This window comes from Eumetopias jubatus, unplaced genomic scaffold, assembly GCF_037043125.1.
Source record: "Eumetopias jubatus isolate StellerSeaLion01/CBP00866 unplaced genomic scaffold, mEumJub1_p1.0 scaffold_2, whole genome shotgun sequence".
NCBI lineage: Eukaryota > Metazoa > Chordata > Mammalia > Carnivora > Otariidae > Eumetopias > Eumetopias jubatus.
This window is the reverse complement of record NW_028274808.1, coordinates 63,251,619-63,271,641: the sequence shown is the minus strand read 5'-3', so window position 1 is coordinate 63,271,641 and position 20,023 is coordinate 63,251,619. Positions and strand designations below refer to the sequence as shown.

The following is a 20,023-nucleotide window of genomic DNA, read 5'->3' as shown; positions in this document are numbered from 1 at the left end:
AGGATAAGAAGGTAATAAGAGGGTTAAAAAGATTACAACAGACTGAAACATAACATTTAAAATAAAAGAAGAAAGGAAAGCGAAGTTGAAAACAAAAAGCACTAAACAGTATAAATAAGGTAGACTGAAATAGAAAACATAAGCAAAAATATTGAAATGTTGTGAAAAGAATAGGAATTTATTTTATATTTTGGCTCATACTTATGTAATGCTTAGTATTTGCCAAACACTGTTTAGAGGCTTAACTCATCTAATCCCGACCCCCTATGCGATTGGTGCTATTATTATCCCCTTTCTACAGATTTGGAAACATATACAGCGAGGTAACATTTAACATCACAGGCTTGTGAGTGGCAAAAATCAAGATTAGAATGTACATGGATATATAGCTACATTGTTAAACAAATACACAAAATCAGTACATTAAAACCTGTTGGCTTCATCTCCTTCCTTTCTTCTAAGACCAGTTCCTCTCTTCTTGGCTTCTCTCTCCTTCCTTTTTAAGAAATTCTCCTTCTTATTATGTGATTTGAGTGGAAGCTGCTGCCATGTTCTTTTTTTTTTTTTTAAGATTTTATTTATTTGAGGGAGAGAGAGAAAGCACAGGCCGGGGGAGCGGCAGAGGGAGAGAGAGAAGCAGACTCCCCGCTGAGCAGGGAGCCTGATGCGGAGCTTGATCCCAGGACCCCAGGATCCCAGGATCATAACCTGAGCCAAAGGCAGACAGCTTAACTGACTGAGCATCCCAGGCGCCCCTGTACCATGTTCTTAAACACCCTCTCTCCTTGCTTCCAAAGTCTCCTTGCTACCCCACCATCATATTGATTGATTTTACAATTTATTTCCAAATAGTAGGTTCTCTGCATTTACATCAGGTAAAACAAGATCATCTGCCTTGGAGCAAATTATCGATTTCAACTTAAAAATGGAGCTATATTAAAAATAAGATTTAACTATGATTTTAACCATTCACATAAGAATATCATTCTGGTCTTTTCTACATTTATTTCCTTGATTAATCTCTTTAGTCAGACATAATATGAATAACAGACTCATTAGAGTATGTACCAGTGAAAATTTTGTAAGACACTAGCACTTGTCATTATATTTAGGACTGTTAGCCTACAAGTGTATGCACACATACATATACACACACCTTTAAATGGAGTATATTTATCTATGAAATCAAGAGAGTCAGAAATTGATTGTAGATAAATATTTTAAAATAGAAGGGCAAATGACTTTTCATAGGTAGACCTGATGTGAGGTGACTCAAAAGACCTAGCCAGTTACTTTAGCTAATCTGATCATTGTAGCTTGAATCATACTGGAGTTTCAAGATGGGTGGCTCATTTCATTGGAAAATCCAGTATTTTTTTCTGAAGTAGGTGTTGTCATGGTGACAGAATGGCTTAGCCACTGAAGACTAATTTCATTGGTTGAGTGTCTGCAGACTTGCTTGTTGAGTAACATTAATATGTTGCCTCCTGCTGTTTTTTATTGAGGAGACCATCTGGCATTAAGCCGTATTTAAAGGTACAGTTCTGTGAGACAAAGAATACCAGGTGACGTACACTGAGGTGTTAAAAATAGGTTTTGCAGGAATGGGCTCTTTTAACTAATGGGTGACTAAGAAGTTGCACTTCAAATCACTGCCTGTTATAGCCAATTTTATTAATTCATAATTCTAGGCTTTGACACTAGGAATTAAACGCTTTACTTTTGAGCTCACTTATGTTATACAAATTTAATTGCCTAAATATACTCCTTTACATGATCATACTAATCTCGATGTGCCTAAAAATGAACCCACTGTTCTCTCACATGGTATTTCCATAAGCCACATAATTAGAGCTATTTTGTAAAAATAATGATTATTGGAGATGTGTTAAACATAAATAGTTGTCAGTTTTCCTTTTATATTTGAAGGTGATAAAAATAGTGGATTTTCAAGTAAGAAGTGAAAAGATGTCAAATGCATCTGTTATCTAAATGATAACTCTCCATTCTAAATAATAATTATCTGTTGTATATATATTTAGAGACATACCCTCTTAGTTTTGTTGACTGTTTCCTTTGCTGTGCAAAAAAGCTTTTCATCTTGATGACGTCCCAATAGTTCATTTTTGCCTTTGTTTCCCTCGCCTTTCTAAATGTGTCTAGCAAGAAGTTGCTGTGGCCGAGGTCACAGAGGTTGCTGCCTGTGTTCTCCTCTAGGATTTTGATGGTTTCCTGTCTCACATTTAGGCCTTTTATCCATTTTGGATTTATTTTTGTGTATGGTGTAAGAAAGTGGTCCAGTTTCATTCTTTGGCATGTGGCCGTCCAATTTTCCCAACACCATTTGTTGAAGAGACTGTCTTTTTTCCATTGGACAGTCTTTCCTGCTTTGTCGAAGATTAGTTGACCCTAGAGTTGAGGGTCCATTTCTGGGCTCTCTATTCTTTTTTTTTTTTTTTTTTTAAAGATTTTATTTATTTGAGAGAGAGAGAATGAGAGATAGAGAGCACATGAGAGGGGGGAGGGTGAGAGGGAGAAGCAGACTCCCTGCCGAGCAGGGAGCCCGACGCGGGACTCGATCCCGGGACTCCAGGATCGTGACCTGAGCCGAAGGCAGTCGCTTAACCAACTGAGCCACCCAGGCGCCCTCTGGGCTCTCTATTCTGTTCCATTGATCTATGTGTCTGTTTTTGTGCCAGCACCATGCTGTCTTGATGATGACAGCTTTGTAATAGAGCTGGAAGTCTGGAATTGTGATGCCGCCAGCTTTGCTTCTCTTTTTCAACATTCCTCTGGCTATTCGGGGTCTTTTCTGGTTCCATACAAATTTTAGGATTATGAGGTTCCTCAAGAAGTTGAAAATAGAGCTACCCTGCAACCCAGCAATTGCACTACTAGGTATTTACCCCAAAGATATAAATATAGTGACCCAAAGGGGTGCCTGCACCCCAATGCTTATAGCAGCAATGTCCACAATAGCCAAACTATGGAGAAAGCCCTGATGTCCATTGACAGATGAATGGATATATGTATACACACACACACACACACACACACACACAGGAATATTACTCAGCCATCAAAAAGGATGAATACTTGCCATTTACATCGACATGAATGGAACTGGAGGGTATTATGCTGAGCGAAATAAGTCAATCAGGGAAAGACAATTATCATATGGTTTCACTCACAGGTGGAATATAAGAACTAGTGTAGAGGATCATAGGGGAAGAGAGGGAAAACTGGATGGGAAGAAATCAGAAAGGGAGACAAACCATGAGATACTCTTGATTATAGGAAACAAACTGAGGGTTGCTGGAGGGGCGGTGGGTGGGGGGATGGGCTAAATGGGTGATGGGCATTAAGGAGGGCACGTGATGTGATGACCACTGGGTATTATATGCAACTGATGAATTACTGAACTCTATATCTAAAACTAATGATGGCTAGTTGAATTTAAATTAAAAAACTGGAAAAATTAAAAAATTAACAAAAGAGACATACCTTCTTTTTAAGAAGCTTCCGATATAGTAGGAGGGGATAAGATGCATATATAGGATAATCAAGACAGAATATGCCAAGTACCTTAAGAGAAATGCAAAGTGAATTTGAGATTAAAGGATGGAGGAAGATATATTCAATAAGGTTACCAAGAAGTCTCTGTGAGAGAAGTGGTGCCTGATTGGCCCTGATCCTAGCAAGTGGAGATGAAGAGAGGATTCTAGAAGAAGAGGAGTGCCACTCATTAAAATTATAACTCCAAACTCTCTAAGAATGGGTTTAAGAAAAAGGTAATGTGTGCTTTTCACAGGTTTAGTAAGGTGTGGTGGACAAACCACTAGGAGAGAGATGTATGGTCGTTAATTTGAAATAGGACCTTTATTTCAGGGGGAGAGTTTGAGGACCGAGGAAGAGTTTTCAGAATCATTTGCAAGACTGGTGAAGGTGAAAGTGGTGATTGTGGATGAGACCACTGAGGGAGAGAGAATAGACAGAGTAAAGAAGGTATCCCAGGGCAGAGCCTTAGGATAGATCAACATTTTTAAGATTAGAAGAGGTAGATAGAGCAGAGAGGTAGTCAGAGAAATAGAGACCGTTGATGAAATTCAGTGCCGTAGAAATCCCGGAAAGAGAGTTTCAGGGGCCTGGGGCAGAGGGCAATGCCTTGGGCTGCGGCAGTTGATGAAACAGAGGTGTCAGTAAAAGTCACACACTTCCTGGGTTGGCTGGAAATCACTGTGACTTGTTGGGGGCAGGTTCAGTAGAACTGAGAGGGAGGAGCCAGAACAAGGAATATGGAGTTAATGGAGGGTCACGTCAAACACTAGCCTTTTCTTATTCATCCATCAAACCAAGCTTCTGGAAAGATTAATCTCTCTCTATGTCCTAATCACACTCATTCTGGATTCACAGCAAATGTGGCTTCCATGGCATCATGCTGTTGAAGCTGTTCTCATGAAGGACACTAGTGATCTCCTCATGGGGTGACCTTGTGTCGTGGTTTGCGCTGGGGCCATATTCTGTGCTCCTTGGGCATTTGTTAATAGAGCCCCCTTTCACTCTTAAAACTGTCCTGGTTTGGATGGTAAGTTCTGAGTCACCCTGGCTCTTAACCACCAATTCCTTTGAGCAGTTTTCAATCTTTATCATACTTGACCTTATTTATTTATTTTTGCATTATACAGTTGATCATGCTTGTTTATTGTGACTTGCAGCTCCTCTTTGACTTGTGCTGGGGAAGTCTCCTGGTTCTCCTTTTATCTTCTCAGTCTTTTTTGAGATCTCCTCTTCTGTCTGCCCTTTAAGTGGTGGCATTGTCCAGACTTCTGTGCTTGGTTTCTTCTCTTCGCATTACACACCTTCTCCTTGGACAAGCTCATTCACAGAAATAGGTGCAGCTAACTATAAGCCAATGCCTGCAAAACAGAGCTCTAGTCTCTCCCCCTGGACTTCAGATTTGCATATTCATCTGCCTCGTGAACACCTTCACTGTAAGGGGAACTCAACATATGGGCAAGAACTTGTGTAAGACACATGAGGGTTGCTGGCTGTGCCATTTAGTAGTTTAGAGAACTTGAAGATCTTTAATCTCTCTGTGGCTCAGTTGTCATTGTGTAAAATCAGAAAACCTATCACACAGGATATATGTGGGGATAAAATGAGACAGTGCATGTGAAATGCTTTACGTGGTTCATGGCACACAATGTATGTCTTATAAATAATAAGGATTGTTTTTATTCCCCAAACATTACTCTCCTGTATTTCCTGTTTTGTTGTGGAACACCTGTTTGTGTGGAGGAGGGCCTGTGTTTGGGGGAACACAAATATTTTTTAAAAAATTGGGTGGTACCTCAATATGGGAGACCCTGACAGCTGGACAGAGGAGTTTAGATGTGATGGCGGTAACAAGGGCTTCTGGAAGCTTTTAAACTAAGGGTGAATCTGTGAAGAGTGTTGTGTTCGCAAAATTATTTTAATATTAAGCCAGATGTCTTAGAAGTGGGAGTGGGATAGGGAGACTGGCCAGGAGGCTGTTGAGGTAAGAGTAGGACAATTTGAGGAAGAAGAGGTAGGTAAGGAAAGGGGACAAATCTACAGATTATTTTTTCCTATTAGTTCTTTTTCAGAAGACTACAACTTTATTTGCATTCATAAGATACATTTAATAAAGACTGAGTAATTTTTTTTTATAGATCAAGATATCAGTACTGTTTCAAGCCAATCTCTTTGTGATGGAGAAGGAAAACGTGCCAATAATCATGACGGCAAACACTTTCAGCCTGATTCACTTAGTATTTACTTTGGTGTTAACTTACCTCTTCAGATCTTTGAATGAATTTTGTAAAGGACTGGTCCCGTTTGTGATTGGTTTATTATTCTCATAGTTACAGAGTCTGTTCATGAGGCATAGGTCACTCTGCCTATGGATGTTTGTACTTCAAGTGATTCTGGCCAGTTGCATGACACCGTGTGAATTAAAATATAAACTTTCAAATGTCGCAGAAGATTACTCTCCACTGAAGAGGAAAGAGTCAATGTGAAAACCTGAGAAATTTGGCAAGTTAAAAAACGGAAAGGAGAAAAATACCCATGTCTTTAAAAATATTTGTAAATTTTTTTCTCCCTTCCTTCCTTCCTTCCTTCCTTCCTTCCTTCCTTCCTTCCTTCCTTCCTTCCTTCCTTCCTTCCTTCCTTCCTTCTTTCTTTCTTTCTTTCTTTCTTTCTTTCTTTCTTTCTTTCTTTCTTTCTTTCTTTCTTTCTTTCTTTCTTTCTTTCTTTCTCTTCCTTCCTTCCTTTTAATAATTACTGCTTTGAAATCTGGAATGTAAAAATGGCAGACTTTTCCTCCCCCTTTCAGGATTTGAAAGAACCAAACCCTGGGAAATATTTGGTTCTGAACTGAAGAGCAGACAGCTTACATTGGAGCTCAGATTTAAAAAGTCAGCTCTCGGAAACAACTGAAAATTAATGGTGATTATGAAGAGTATTTAGATGGCTACTTGATTCTTTCAAAAGCTCTGCCTAATTGTCCAGACAAGGTATTAAAAGGAAAAATTTGAACTGTGGATGGTTTATGTTGCATTTATATTACAAAGGAAACCATTGCAACAAAGGTTCAAGTCAACTAAATTTTGAGAAGAAGAGAGTGTAAGAAATTTAAGAAAAAAAAATTGAGGTTCACCTGGGTGGCTCAGTTCTTTGGGTGTCCAGTGGTTGGTTTTGGCTTGGGTCACGATCTCAGGATTGTGGGATCCAGCCCTGCATTGGAATCCATGCTCAAGAGAGGAGTCTGCTGGAGATTCTCTCTCTCCCTCTGTCCCTCCCCTCATTCTTACTCTCTCTTTCTCTAAAATAAATAAATAAATCTTTTAAAAAAATCTACATTCTTCATCAAAAACTAATGATGTAATATATGGTGATTAACATAACAATAAAAAGTTAAAAAATAAAATAAAATACACAGTAAAAAAAACAAAAAAAAATCTATATTCTTGGGGTAATGAAACCTATGTTCCAGAAGACAGTTTATTAGAATTGAATTAAATAAAAACTAATGTTTGCATACTGGTGGGGAAGAAGTGTGAAATGGAATGGAAAATGTTAGAGAAGTTTACTTTTGTAAAATTTGGGAGCTGGAATGGACAATCACTAGAGCCTCAGCTCTAAAATCCTGCCACTACTATTAAATGTGACAATGATTTCATTGTTAAAACTTAAGTTACCACATATGCCACTGACATGTGTTTTCTGGCTTGCTGGTAATATAAAAAGAGGAAGTCAAAGACATCTTATAATTCATATTTTTAATCTTATGTCCATCTTTTCTTTGTATTTCTTTTGATACATTATAAGAAGGAGAATATACAATTGAACCGACTTCACAGTTTTTTCTTGAATTTTCAGTTATACTGCTCTCAAACTCTCTCCTAAAACTTGCCTCTTTTAATGGCTGAAAGTCCTTGCTGTTATTGTTTCTATTAGAGATCTATTTAGACAGACTTCACACACCAAGCAATTCACACAGCTAAAGGATAAAATTCAGTGGTTTTTAGTACATTCATGGGGCTGCGCAGCCACCACCATCTTCAATTTTAGAACATTTTTGTCCCCCGAAAAAGAAACCCCATGCCCATCATCGGGTCACTGTCCATTTCTGCATTTCCTCCCCATATTTCCCCCCGCCAGCCCTAGGCAATCTATTTTTTTTTTTTTTGAGAGAGAGCGCGCATGCGTGCACGTGCAAGCTTGGTGGGGGAGGGTCAGAGAGAGAGGGAGAGAATCTTAAGCAGGCTCCATGCCCAGCATGGAGCTGGACACGGGCTCAAACTGTTGACCCTGAGATCATGACCTAAACTGAAATCAAGAGTCAGATGCTTAACCGACTGAGCCACCCAGGCACCCCTCCCAAGTAACGTTTTAAGTGACTTTTCTCCTCATCCATTACCTGTATCTATCAATAGGGTTGCTTGCAGACACATTATGGTTTGGTTCCCAATGGTTGTGTGTTTTCTTCTCGTTTCATTCAGTTCATTTGCTTCAATTAAGTAAATAAGTGTGAAGGACAAAGTATTTTCAGCGTTGACTAGGTACCCGAGGTTGGTGTTACAAAATACAAAGATGGTAATGTAAATATAAAGACAGATGTTATTTGTCAGGCATTGTTTAATGTTCTTTCCATTTCATAGATGAGGAGGGGCAACTCAGAGATGTCAAATCACTTGCTTAATATCATTAGTGGTACAGTAGGAATTAAAAAAAAAAAAACTTAGATTATGTGCTTCCAAAACCCATAGTGGTTCAAATATACCAGAGGCTCTCAACCTTGAGCCTGCATCAGAATCACCTGGAGGACTTGTTAAAACATAGGTTGCTGGGGCCCACCCCTGGAGTTTCTGATGTGAGGCCTGAAAATTTGCATTTCTAACAAGTTTCCAGGGATGCTGATGCTGCTGGTCCAGGGACCACTTGAGAGCCACTGTAATACACTCTCATGATTCCCCTAGGTATGCGTGATTTCTGATACTCAAAGGTCCATTAGTTAGGGTTGAAGGAGACTCAAGAGAAAATAATATAAAATCAATAATAGTTACAAAGGGCTAAGAGTACATAGAATAAAAAGCCCCCATCAATTCTGATCAGAGGTTTAGAGCAAGTTTCTGCAGGAGACATTATGGGATGGACTAATTTATGTTACTCTCAAGCTTTTACTTCCAACTGGTGAAATCACAGAGTAGCAACTGACCCTTCTTCTGATGTTCTTTTTGTTACAAACATGCCTAGAGCAGCTCAGTGCGTGAATACGTGAGGGAACTCATCGTGGAGGGGGTGATGGTTCTGGAGAAGTACAGGAAGCAGCCAGATTATGAAACTGAATACTGGAGAGTAAGGTGGCTGAAGGTAGGTTTGGAATCTACTGGGCACTAGTATATCCCATGGACTTGATGCCATCTGTATGACAGAGTAAAAGTAAACTTAATTTGATGATTCGCTTTGGTTCAGAGAATTTCAATGGACAAATAAAATATTTTTTTTTAAATTCAATTAGCCAACATAGAGTATATCATTAGTTTCAGATGTAGTGTTCAATAATTCATCAGTTGTGAATAACACCCAGTGCTCATCACATCATGTGCCTTCCTTAATGCCCATCAAATGAAATCTTTTTTTTTAAAGATTTTATTTATTTATTTGAGAGAGAGAGAATGAGAGATAGCATGAGAGGGAAGAGGGTCAGAGGGAGAAGCAGACCCCCTGCTGAGCAGGGAGCCTGATGTGGTACTCGATCCCAGGACTCCAGGATCATGACCTGAGCTGAAGGCAGTCGCTTAACCAACTGAGCCACCCAGGCGCCCTCAAATGAGATCTTGATAAAGAAAATCTCAGGGTGCCTGGGTGGCTCAGTCCGTTAAGTGTCTGCCTTCAGCTCAGGTCGTGATCCCAGGGTCCTGGGATCGAGCCCCACATCGGGCTCCCTGCTCAGCGGGGAGCCTGCTTCTCCCTCTGCCCCTTCACCCCAGCTTGTGCTCTCTCTCTCTCTCTCACTCGCTCTCTCTCAAATAAATAAAATCTTAAAAAAAAAAAAGAAGGGGCGCCTGGGTGGCTCAGTTGGTTAAGTGTCTGCCTTCAGGTCCTGGGATCAAGCCCTGTATCGGACTTCCTGCTCAGTGGGAGTCTGCTTCTCCCTCTCCCTCTTCCGCTCCCCCCGCTTGTGCTCGCTCTCTCTCTGTCAAATAAATAAATAAAAATCTAAAAAAAAAAGAAAATCTCAAAAATAGCTGTGTAGTAATGCTTTTCTAAGAAGCTATGAAATACTGTGGTGATCTCCTGCTGTGAACAGTGATAGGCCGGTCTTTATTTTAGAGTTGTTTTATGCTAAAGTCTGTCTAGGGTGTATGCTCATCCAGTAACCTTCATATTGCTGAATTAATGTAATAATATAATAATGCAGTATTAATGGGATATACATAATCTCAGGATTGTGTACCAGTTGCCCCTCTTCCTGAAGTAGTTTTGTCTGTCAACTATACAAGTTTTAAATTAATTAATTAAATTTAATTTAAATTTAATTACTTAAAAAAATCAGAGACCTTAATGGGTCAATTTTGAACAGTATGAACAATTTACTCAGAAGAACAACTTCAATTTAGAAAGGGTCAAAAAAATAATCATTGAAACCTAGAGCTATGAACTGATCCCTTTTTGATGCAGGCTGATTATTAATGGACCTGTTCACAGCTGTGCCTGAAGTAGAAATCACACTCGAGCTGGTGAGTAAACAAAAGGGACCAGTGACTCTCTCAGCTGTTAAAGACCCAGCTATTAATGGAGATTTATTTTTATTGCACATTTGGAATCTTGTCATCCCAGAGGGTGCTGAAATAGAATCTCAGTACTACTTGGTTTAAGGGGCAGAGATTTTATATGTGCAGTTATAAAAAAAAAAAAAGGAGGGGACCATATTTGTCTTTGCATTTATTCCTTTCCCATAATGGAAGGTGGAATAATTTCTTAGAAGATATTTTAAAGACCTAACAGAAAACCTGGGATTAATTTAGAGAATGGGAATATCTTGCTCAGAATTACTTTTCTTTTCAATTTAAGGTGCTGCCATGTCTTGTGTATGTGTGAGTGTGTGTGTGCTTGTGTAGGTGTACGTGTTGGGGTTTCTGTGGATGCTGTGGGATCTGGGGCTAAAGGACAACAGTTCTGCAGAAAGCCTGGTTTTGGGGGATGTCAAAGGTCCTTTCCTGGTGGCACTGGTAGAAGAATCCAGGACCAGAGAAAATGGTGAATCTAGGACATTACATCGTCTTTCCAATCTTCAAGGAAATAAGGAAGTGATTCTTTCAATATTATCTCATGGGATCTTGATCCCAGTATTGTTTAAGATCAAAATCTAGCTCATTGTTTCTGAGAGTTGGTCTTTCTCCTCTCTAGAGGGAATATTTCCCCCTTTTTATCTCCTCTATGGAGAGAAATTATTAAAACAAAAAGACTCTATTGGAAAAGGAGGTCTTTCTTTTCTTTCTTTCTGTCTTTTCTTTCTTTCTTTCTTTCTTTCTTTCTTTCTTTCTTTCTTTCTTTCTTTCTTTCTTTCTTTCTTTCTTTCTTTCTTTCTTTCTCTTTCTTTCTTTCTTTCTTTCTTTCTTTCTTTCTTTCTTTCTTCTTTCTTTCTTTCTTTCTTTTTTCTTTCTTCGTTCTTTCTTCTTTCTTTCTTTCTTCTTTCTTTCTTTCTTTTCTTTCTTTCTTTCTTCTTTTTTCTTCTTTCTTTCTTTCATAGCATAAAAGAGGTACTATCAGTTCTTGTTTATTTAAAAATGGATTTTTTTGGACAACTGTTTTTCTTTCTCCCTCCCTCCCTCCCTTCCCCTCTCTGTCCTGTTCTTTCTACTCCTTCCTTTCCAACTTCCCTTGATGCCTTGTTTTACTGGGTTCATCTCATTCTGTGGAACTCAGTCCATCAGGTGAAGTATACCTGACATTCTACACAGTTGGTAAATCAGTGCCATATACTTGTTAAATCACTGGCCAAGCACAGCCTTGATCAGGGAATGCACTTCCCCTCCTCATTCTCTGTTGAATGAAGATGGAAACTAGCTTTCTCCTCTTGTGGCCACTTGAATTCTAGTTCTTCACAATACACAGTGGAAACCTTGTGATGTGCTTACAGCGATTTTCTCATGGGTATCTAGATACCTGAAGAGTGCAGGCTACACGGCAGACATATTCTGTGTATCTGATGAAATGATTAATGCAATAATTTTATTCAAAGTGAGGAGTGTGCACTCTTTATAGTATGTGGTAAACTGTTCAGTGGATTCTGGTTTTGCCAGTTGAAACGCTACACCTGTTGCTGATGATCTGAGGAGCAGACCTTTGTTTACCAGAAGTGGCAAGAAGAGCAGTGTGGGGAAGAGAGTGGGGCCCGAGTGTCTCTTAAGGCCATGAGGATGAAATCATCTCTTTGAAGATGAAAGCTTTCTCTGAACACAAGGGAACCCTCTTTTTTGTAGTCATTTGTTACTTTCAGTACAGCAAATCACTGCTTCGTAGGTCCCATCAGCTTTTAAAGGTGTTGAACCTCCACTCAAGGGACAGCTTTTCCAGTGGAATAGCATCTGTCTACAGGCAGAGTGGGCTTTGGTGATCTTAGAGAGCACTTGGGCCCTCGCCAGCCTGAAAGTTAGGGTTTACAAACTCACTCAACAGAAGTTTTGTTTGAGAGAGTAAAACACATTATGGAAAATGTAAGAAAGAAACGGAAGAGAAGAATGTAAACTAACTTCTATGTTTAAAAGAACAGATGTCTGGTTAATGGAGAGACTGTGGATTTTTAAAAATATAGTTTGTTTGGTGGTGGGAAAATTTTAGGCAATTATAATTTACGGACATGGGGACACCTTACAATGATGTAGTCCTTTATACTTTTCAAATAATTAATAATATTCATAAGCATTTTCTACTTACCAGGCAGAATTCTAGATGCTGAAGATAAGACAATAAATAAAACAGGCATTGTTCCATAAAATCCTCTCAACAAACCCCACAAGTCAGGTTCCATTGTTATCTCTCTTTTATGTGACTCAGGAAACTGAGTCACAGACAGGTGACATGACTTGCCCCAAGTTTCACTTAGGAAGTAGAGGACTCAGGATGAAATCCACACTCTCTTACTCCAGAGCCTGTGTTCTCCACCACACTGTCCCACATGCCAACAGCTCTGTCACTGCACTTAATCTTAAAAACAACCCTGTGAGGGAGGCAATGTTTTTCTTCACACTTAAAAAATGCGGAACTCTGAAAAAAACTTTAAAATGACTTATTTAAAGTTGTACACCACGAAGAAGTGCTAGAGTCTTCATCTCTTGCCTCGATTAATGCCTGTCTTCTCTTTGGCTTCCCAGCCTCTCCTCAGTGTCATCCCTCCATTCCCCTTCCTCCGGATAGTAAGAGTGATTTTCCTCAAATACAAAATCCATGTTGCTCCTTTGCTTCAAACTGTCCAAAATTTACTTGTACTCTTAGGATCAAACCCAAACCTCTTGGCATGCTCATTCTCTGTCTCTCTCTGTCTCTCTCATTTTTAAAACAGATATAACTGACATATGACATTGAATAAGTTTAGGGTGTACAACAGGTTGATTTGAGACATTTATTTATTGCAGTAGGGTTACCACAGTATGGTTAGTTACCACATCATGTTAACTGTCATTTCTTTTTTTGTGTGTGTGCTGAGAATAATTAAGATCTAGTTTCCTAGCAGCTCAGAAGTTTATGATGCAGTCCGGGGGAGACTTCTTGATGGGTCCCTGCATAACTTCTGCAGCTTCCTCATTTGCCGCTTCCTTCTCCTGCTCCAGCTCTAAGCCCTGCTGAACTTCGCTTCTTTTAACAAGACGTTCTCTTTCCTGCCCCTTGCACGTTACCGAATGCAGTTTCCTGTGCCTCAAAAATCTTATCTGCCCTTCCTTCCTCTTACTCTGCTTTTCTTTTTAAAGTGGCTAAATCCTATTTCTTTTTCAGTCTCCACCTAGATGCCACCTCTTCACGATGTATTTGTATGCTCATCACTTCCTTCCCTGGTCTGGGAACCCCAGGACGGTGAGGCCGACGTGGAGGGTGGGGGTATCGGGGGATGGGGTCTTGTTCACACAGTTCTCTCTAACACAGAATGTCGTGCGTTAATACACTTAACCAATTAGCGGACATCTGAACACCAGGCTGGCAGGTACGTTACTAGGTGGTGAGTAAAAGTGTAGTATAAGGGACAGTGAGGGACTTTGGAATCGGGTAGCTCTTAATTGAATTCTAGATTTATCGCTTGCTGCTTTTGAGACTTTAAACCAGTTACCTGAACCTCTCTGTGCTATTCTCTCAAATAGAATGCAAGGACCACTAAAATGGCTTGGGAACTTTTGTGTGGGAAACTGACCTGTCCACAGGTAATTATGGCACATGCTATGGGTTAGGCATGGGTGGAGTGCTGTGGGAACGCAAAGTAGGGACAACCACCACAGCGCAAGGGATCAGCGAAGATACCAGTGAAACCTTTCCTTTGTCTTCCTCAGAGCTTCCGGCATAGACGTGCCTCGAGATACCTGAAAATTGGCAAGCTCTTTATCTTTATGGAAAAGTATAGTCCAAGGTCTTTTTGAGCATGGGGGGAGAGCAAGTGATCTTCCATTCATGCATATTTATGATTCTATTCTAAGTTAAATTATTAATAACATTTGGAGAAATCTTCTATTTTTAATGTGGACAAGAGGAATGTTCAGTTTGAAATATTTCCTGAGCTTGTTTATGGCATAGTGAGGAAAAAAATGTCTTAGCTTTGTTATTTTTCTCGAGATATTTATATATAAATATATATTTATATATATTATTTATATATTTATATATTTTTATATATATTTATATATTATATATATTTATGTATAAATATATATTTATATATGTATAATATATATACATTTATATATTTATATATTTATATTTATATATAGCAAAATAAAATCCATGAAGGATTTAGAATATTTAAAACTTATGTAATTCACATTTTAAGCTTTTATTGTTTTAGTAGTTTTCCTAAAATAACTTGAGGGATTACTACTTGAGATTCTTAATCTATGAACTTGACCAGATGAATGCATCTTGAAAATAGTTCTGCTTGTTTGGATAAAATCTGTTTTATTCCAAAGAAAGCTTTTTTTAATGACAAATAAAAACAAAGCTATAAATTTTTAAGAATCCTATGATGAATAGGATGATCTGCTTTAAAGAAGGGTGAGTTTGAATAATCTTAGTGTATTTGTATGCAACTTAAAGCCAGATGAGTTTAAATAATCTTAGTGTATTTGTATGCAACTTAAAGCCAGATGTTCTTCCTTGAAAAACAAAATTTGTTATGCTTCTAAGAATTGTTTTTATGTAAGAAAAACGAAAACAGTGATGCAATCAGGAAACTAAGAACATTGTCTTACATAAACTGTGTGTGTGTGTGTGTGTGTGTGTGTGTGTGTGTGTGTGTGTGTTAACGTCCTGAACAGTGTTCCCTAGTAGGCTACCTGGCTCCCTCATTACAGTATTTGGTGAAAATCAACTGGTTTACACAGTTTGTCCAGAGAAATGTTGGACAAAAATACACACACACACACATACACGCACATAGAGTCATTCAGAAGAATGCATCCAGAAATAAAATTGAGCTTGAAAAGTACCACCTCACATAAGGGAGGAATAGCTGGTTATTTGCTTAGGATAATATTTGCATTTTGAAGTGAACTCTAGTGACTGCAAAGTGCCAGGTTGTAGAGCAGAAACCAAAATTTTTTTTTCTATCAACTTATATATTTATTTCTATCTTCATCCTATTCATCTTCCCTTAGCTCCAGCAAGCTATTTTTTAAATAATTTTATTGTTATGTTAATCACCATACATTACATCATTAGTTTTTGATGTAGTGTTCCATGATTCATTGTTTGTGCATAACACCCAGTGCTCCATGCAGAATGTGCCCTCTTTAATACTATTCACCAGGCTAACCCATCCCCCCACCCCCCTCCCCTCTAGAACCCTCAGTTTTCTTTTCAGAGTCCATCGTCTCTCATGGTTCGTCTCCCCCTCTGACTTACTCCCCTTCATTCTTCCCCTCTTGCTATCTTCTTCTTTTTTTTTTCCCTTAACATATATTGCATTATTTGTTTCAGAAGTACAGATCTGTGATTCAACAGTCTTGCACAATTCACAGTGCTCACCATAGCACATACCCTCCCCAATGTCTATCACCCAGCCACCCCATCCCTCCCACCCCCCACCACTCCAGCAACCCTCTGTTTCCTGATATTAAGAATTCCTCATATCAGTGAGGTCATATGATACATGTCTTTCTCTGATTGACTTATTTCACTCAGCATAACACCCTCCAGTTCCATCCATGTCATTGCAAATGGCAAGATCTCATTCCTTTTGATGGCTGCATAATATTCCATGGTGTATATATACCACATCTTCTTTATCCATCCATCTGTCGATGGACATCTTGGCTCTTTCCACAGTTTGGCTATTGTGGACATTGCTGCTATAAACATTGGGGTGCACGTACCCCTTTGATCCCTACATTTGTATCTTTGGGGTAAATACCTAGCAGTGCAGTTGCTGGATCATATGGTAGCTCTATTTTCAACTGTTTGAGGAACCTCCATACTGTTTTCCAGAGTGGTTGCACCAGCTTGCATTCCCACCAACAGTGTAGGAGGGTTCCCCTTTCTCCGCATCCCCGCCAACATCTGTCATTTCCTGACTTGTTAATTTTAGCCATTCTGACTGATGTGAGGTGGTATCTCATTGAGGTTCGGTTTGGATTTCCCTGATGCCGAGCGATGTTGAGCACTTTTTCATGTGTCTGCTGGCCATTTGGATGTCTTCTTTGGAAAAATGTCTGTTCATGTCTTCTGCCCATTTCTTGATTGGGTTATTTGTTCTTTGGGTGTTGAGTTTGATAAGTTCTTTATAGATTTTGGATACTAGCCCTTTATCTGATATGTCATTTGCAAATATTTTCTCCCATTCTGTCGGTTGTCTTTTGGTTTTGTTGACTGTTTCTTTTGCTGTGCAAAAGCTTTTTATCTTGATGAAATCCCAATAGTTCATTTTTGCCCTTGCTTCCCTTGCCTTTGGCGATGTTTCTAGGAAGAAGTTGCTGCGGCTGAGGTCGAAGAGGTTGCTGCCTGTGTTCTCCTTTAGGATTTTGATGGAATCCTGTCTCACGTTTAGGACTTTCAACCATTTGGAGTCTATTTTTGTGTGTGGTGTAAGGAAATGGTCCAGTTTCATTCTTCTGCACGTGGCTGTCCAGTTTTCCCAACACCATTTGTTGAAGAGACTGTCTTTTTTCCATTGGACGTTCTTTCCTGCTTTGTCAAAGATGAGTTGACCATAGAGTTGAGGGTCCATTTCTGGGCTCTCTATTCTGTTCCATTGATCTATGTGTCTGTTTTTGTGCCAGTACCATACTGTCTTGATGATGACAGCTTTGTAATAGAGCTGGAAGTCCGGAATTGTAATGCCGCCAGCTTTGCTTTTCTTTTTCAAGATTCCTCTGGCTATTCGGGGTCTCTTCTGGTTCCATACAAATTTTAGGATTATTTGTTCCATTTCTTTGAAAAAAGTGGATGGTATTTTGATGGCGATTGCATTGAATGTGTAGATTGCTCTAGGTAGCATTGACATCTTCACAATATTTGTTCTTCCAATCCATGAGCATGGTACGTTTTTCCATTTCTTTGTGTCTTCCTCAATTTCTTTCATGAGTATTTTATAGTTTTCTGAGTTACAGATCCTTTGCCTCTTTGGTTAAATTTATTCCTAGGTATCTTATGGTTTTGGGTGCAGTTGTAAATGGGATCGACTCCTTGGTTTGTCTCTCTTCTGTCTTGTTGTTGGTGTATAGGAATGCCACTGATCTCTGTGCATTGATTTTATATCCTGCTACTTTACTGAATTCCTGTACGAGTTCTAGCAGTTTTGGGGTGGAGTCTTTTGGGTTTTCCACATAAAGTATCATATCATCTGCAAAGAGTGAGAGTTTGACTTCCTCTTTGCCGATTTGGATGCCTTTGATTTCTTTTTGTTGTCTGATTGCTGTGGCTAGGACTTCTAATACTATGTTGAATAGCAGTGGTGAGAGTGGACATCCCTGCCGCGTTCCTGACCTTAGGGGGAAAGCTCTCAGCTTTTCCCCATTGAGAATGATATTCGCTGTAGGTTTTTCATAGATGGCTTTTATGATATTGAGGTATGTACCCTCTATCCCTATACTCTGAAGAGTTTTGATCAAGAAAGGATGCTGTACTTTGTCAAATGCTTTTTCTGCATCTATTGAGAGGATCATATGACTCTTGTTCTTTCTTTTGTTAATGTATTGTATCACGTTGATTGATTTGCGGATGTTGAACCAACCTTGCAGCCCGGGGATAAATCCCACTTGGTCGTGGTGAATAATCCTTTTAATGTACTGTTGGATCCTATTGGCTAGTATTTTGGTGAGAATTTTTGCGTCCATATTCATCAAGGATATTGGTCTGTAATTCTCCTTTTTGATGGGGTCTTTGCCTGGTTTTGGGATCAAGGTAATGGTGGCCTCATAAAACAAATTTGGAAGTTTTCCTTCCATTTCTATTTTTTGGAACAGTTTCAGGAGAATAGGTATTAATTCTTCTTTAAATTTTTGATGACTGCTTCAATTTCCTTAGTGGTTATAGGTCTATTCAGGTTTTCTATTTCTTCCTGGTTCAATTTTGGTAGTTGATACATCTCTAGGAATGCACCCATTTCTTCCAGGTTATCTAATTTGCTGGCATAGAGTTGCTCATAATATGTTCTTAGAATTGTTTGTATTTCTTTGGTGTTGGTTGCGATCTCTCCTCTTTCATTCATGATTTTGTTGATTTGGGTCATTTCTCTTTTCTTTTTGATGAGTCTGGCCAGGGGTTTATCAATCTTGTTAGTTCTTTCAAAGAACCAGCTCCTAGTTTCGTTGATCTGTTCTCCTGTTCTTTTGGTTTCTATTTCATTGATTTCTGCTCTGATCTTTATTATTTCTCTTCTCCTGTGGGGTTTAGGCTTTATTTGCTGTTTTTTCTCTAGCTCCTTTACTTGTAGGGTTAGGTTGTGTATTTGAGACCTTTCTTGTTTCTTGAAAAAGGCTTGTATTGCTATATACTTTCCTCTTAGGACTGCCTTTGCTGTATCCCAAAGATTTTGAACAGTTGTGTTTTCATTTTCATTGGTTTCCATGAATTTTTTAAATTCTTCTTTAATTTCCTGGTTGACCCATTCATTCTTTAGTAGGATGCTCTTTAGCCTCCATGTATTTGAGTTCTTTCCGACGTTACTCTTCTGATTGAGTTCTAGTTTCAAAGCATTGTGGTCTGAAAATATGCAGGGAATAATCCCAATCTTTTGGTACCGGTTGAGACCTGATTTGTGACCTAGGATGTGATCAATTCTGGAGAATGTTCCATAAGCACTAGAGAAGAATGTGTATTCCGTTGCTTTGGGATGGAATGTTCTGAATATGTCTGTGTCCATTTGGTCCAGTGTTTCATTTAAAGTCTTTATTTCCTTGTTGATCTTTTGCTTAGATGATCTGTCCATTTCACTCAAGAGGGTGTTAAAGTCCCCCACTATTATTGTATTGTTGTCGATGTGTTTCTTCGCTTTTGTTATTAATTGCCTTATATAATTGGCTGCTCCCATGTTAGGGGCATAGATATTTACAATTGTTATATCTTCTTGTTGGATAGACCCTTTAAGTAGGATATAGTGTCCTTCTTCATCTCTTATTACAGTCTTTGTTTTAAAATCTAGTTTGTCTGATATAAGGATTGCCACCCCAGCTTTCTTTTGGTGTCCATTAGCATGGTAAATGGTTTTCCACCCCCTCACTTTCAATCTGGGGGTGTCTTTGGGTCTAAAATGAGTCTCTTGCAGACAGCATATTGATGGGTCTTTTTTTTAATCCAGTCTGATAGCCTGTGTCTTTTGATTGGGGCCTTTAGCCCATTTACATTCAGGGTAACTATTGAAAGGTATGAATTTAGTGCCATTGTATTGCCTGTAAGGTTACTGCTACTGTATATTGTCTGTGTTCTTTTCTGATCTATGCTGCTCTTAAGCTCTTTGCTTAGAGGAGCCCTTTCAATATTTCTTGTAGGGCTGGTTTTGTGTTTGCAAATTCCTTTAGTTTTTGTTTGTCCTGGAAGCTTTTTATCTCTCCTTCTATTTTCAATGACAGCCTAGCTGGATATAGTATTCTTGGCTGCATATTTTTCTTGTTTAGTGCTCTGAAGATATCATGCCAGTCCTTTCTGGCCTGCCAGGTCTCTGTGGATAGGTCTGTTGCCAATCTAATGTTTCTACCATTGTAGGTTACATATCTCTTCTCCCGAGCTGCTCTCTCAGGATTTTCTCTTTGTCTCTGAGACTCGTAAGTTTTACTATTAGGTGTCGGGGTGTTGACCT

The 20,023-nt window shown here is 39.0% G+C and overlaps 1 protein-coding gene across 2 annotated transcripts in view; it reads left to right on the top strand.

Moving 5' to 3' along the window:
- The window catches only part of CPE (carboxypeptidase E), a 121,356-nt gene that overhangs the window by 18,645 nt on the left and 82,688 nt on the right, over nt 1-20,023 (top strand). The window contains exon 1 of one of the 2 annotated variants that reach the window (XM_088019574.1): nt 13,509-13,602. The exons of the other annotated variant lie outside the window; for it this stretch is intronic. Coding sequence (XP_087875700.1) covers nt 13,536-13,602 — 67 coding nt within the window. The 5' untranslated portion in view covers nt 13,509-13,535. Of the gene's footprint in view, nt 1-13,508; nt 13,603-20,023 lie in introns of those variants that run through there. 2 annotated transcript variants of the gene reach the window in all.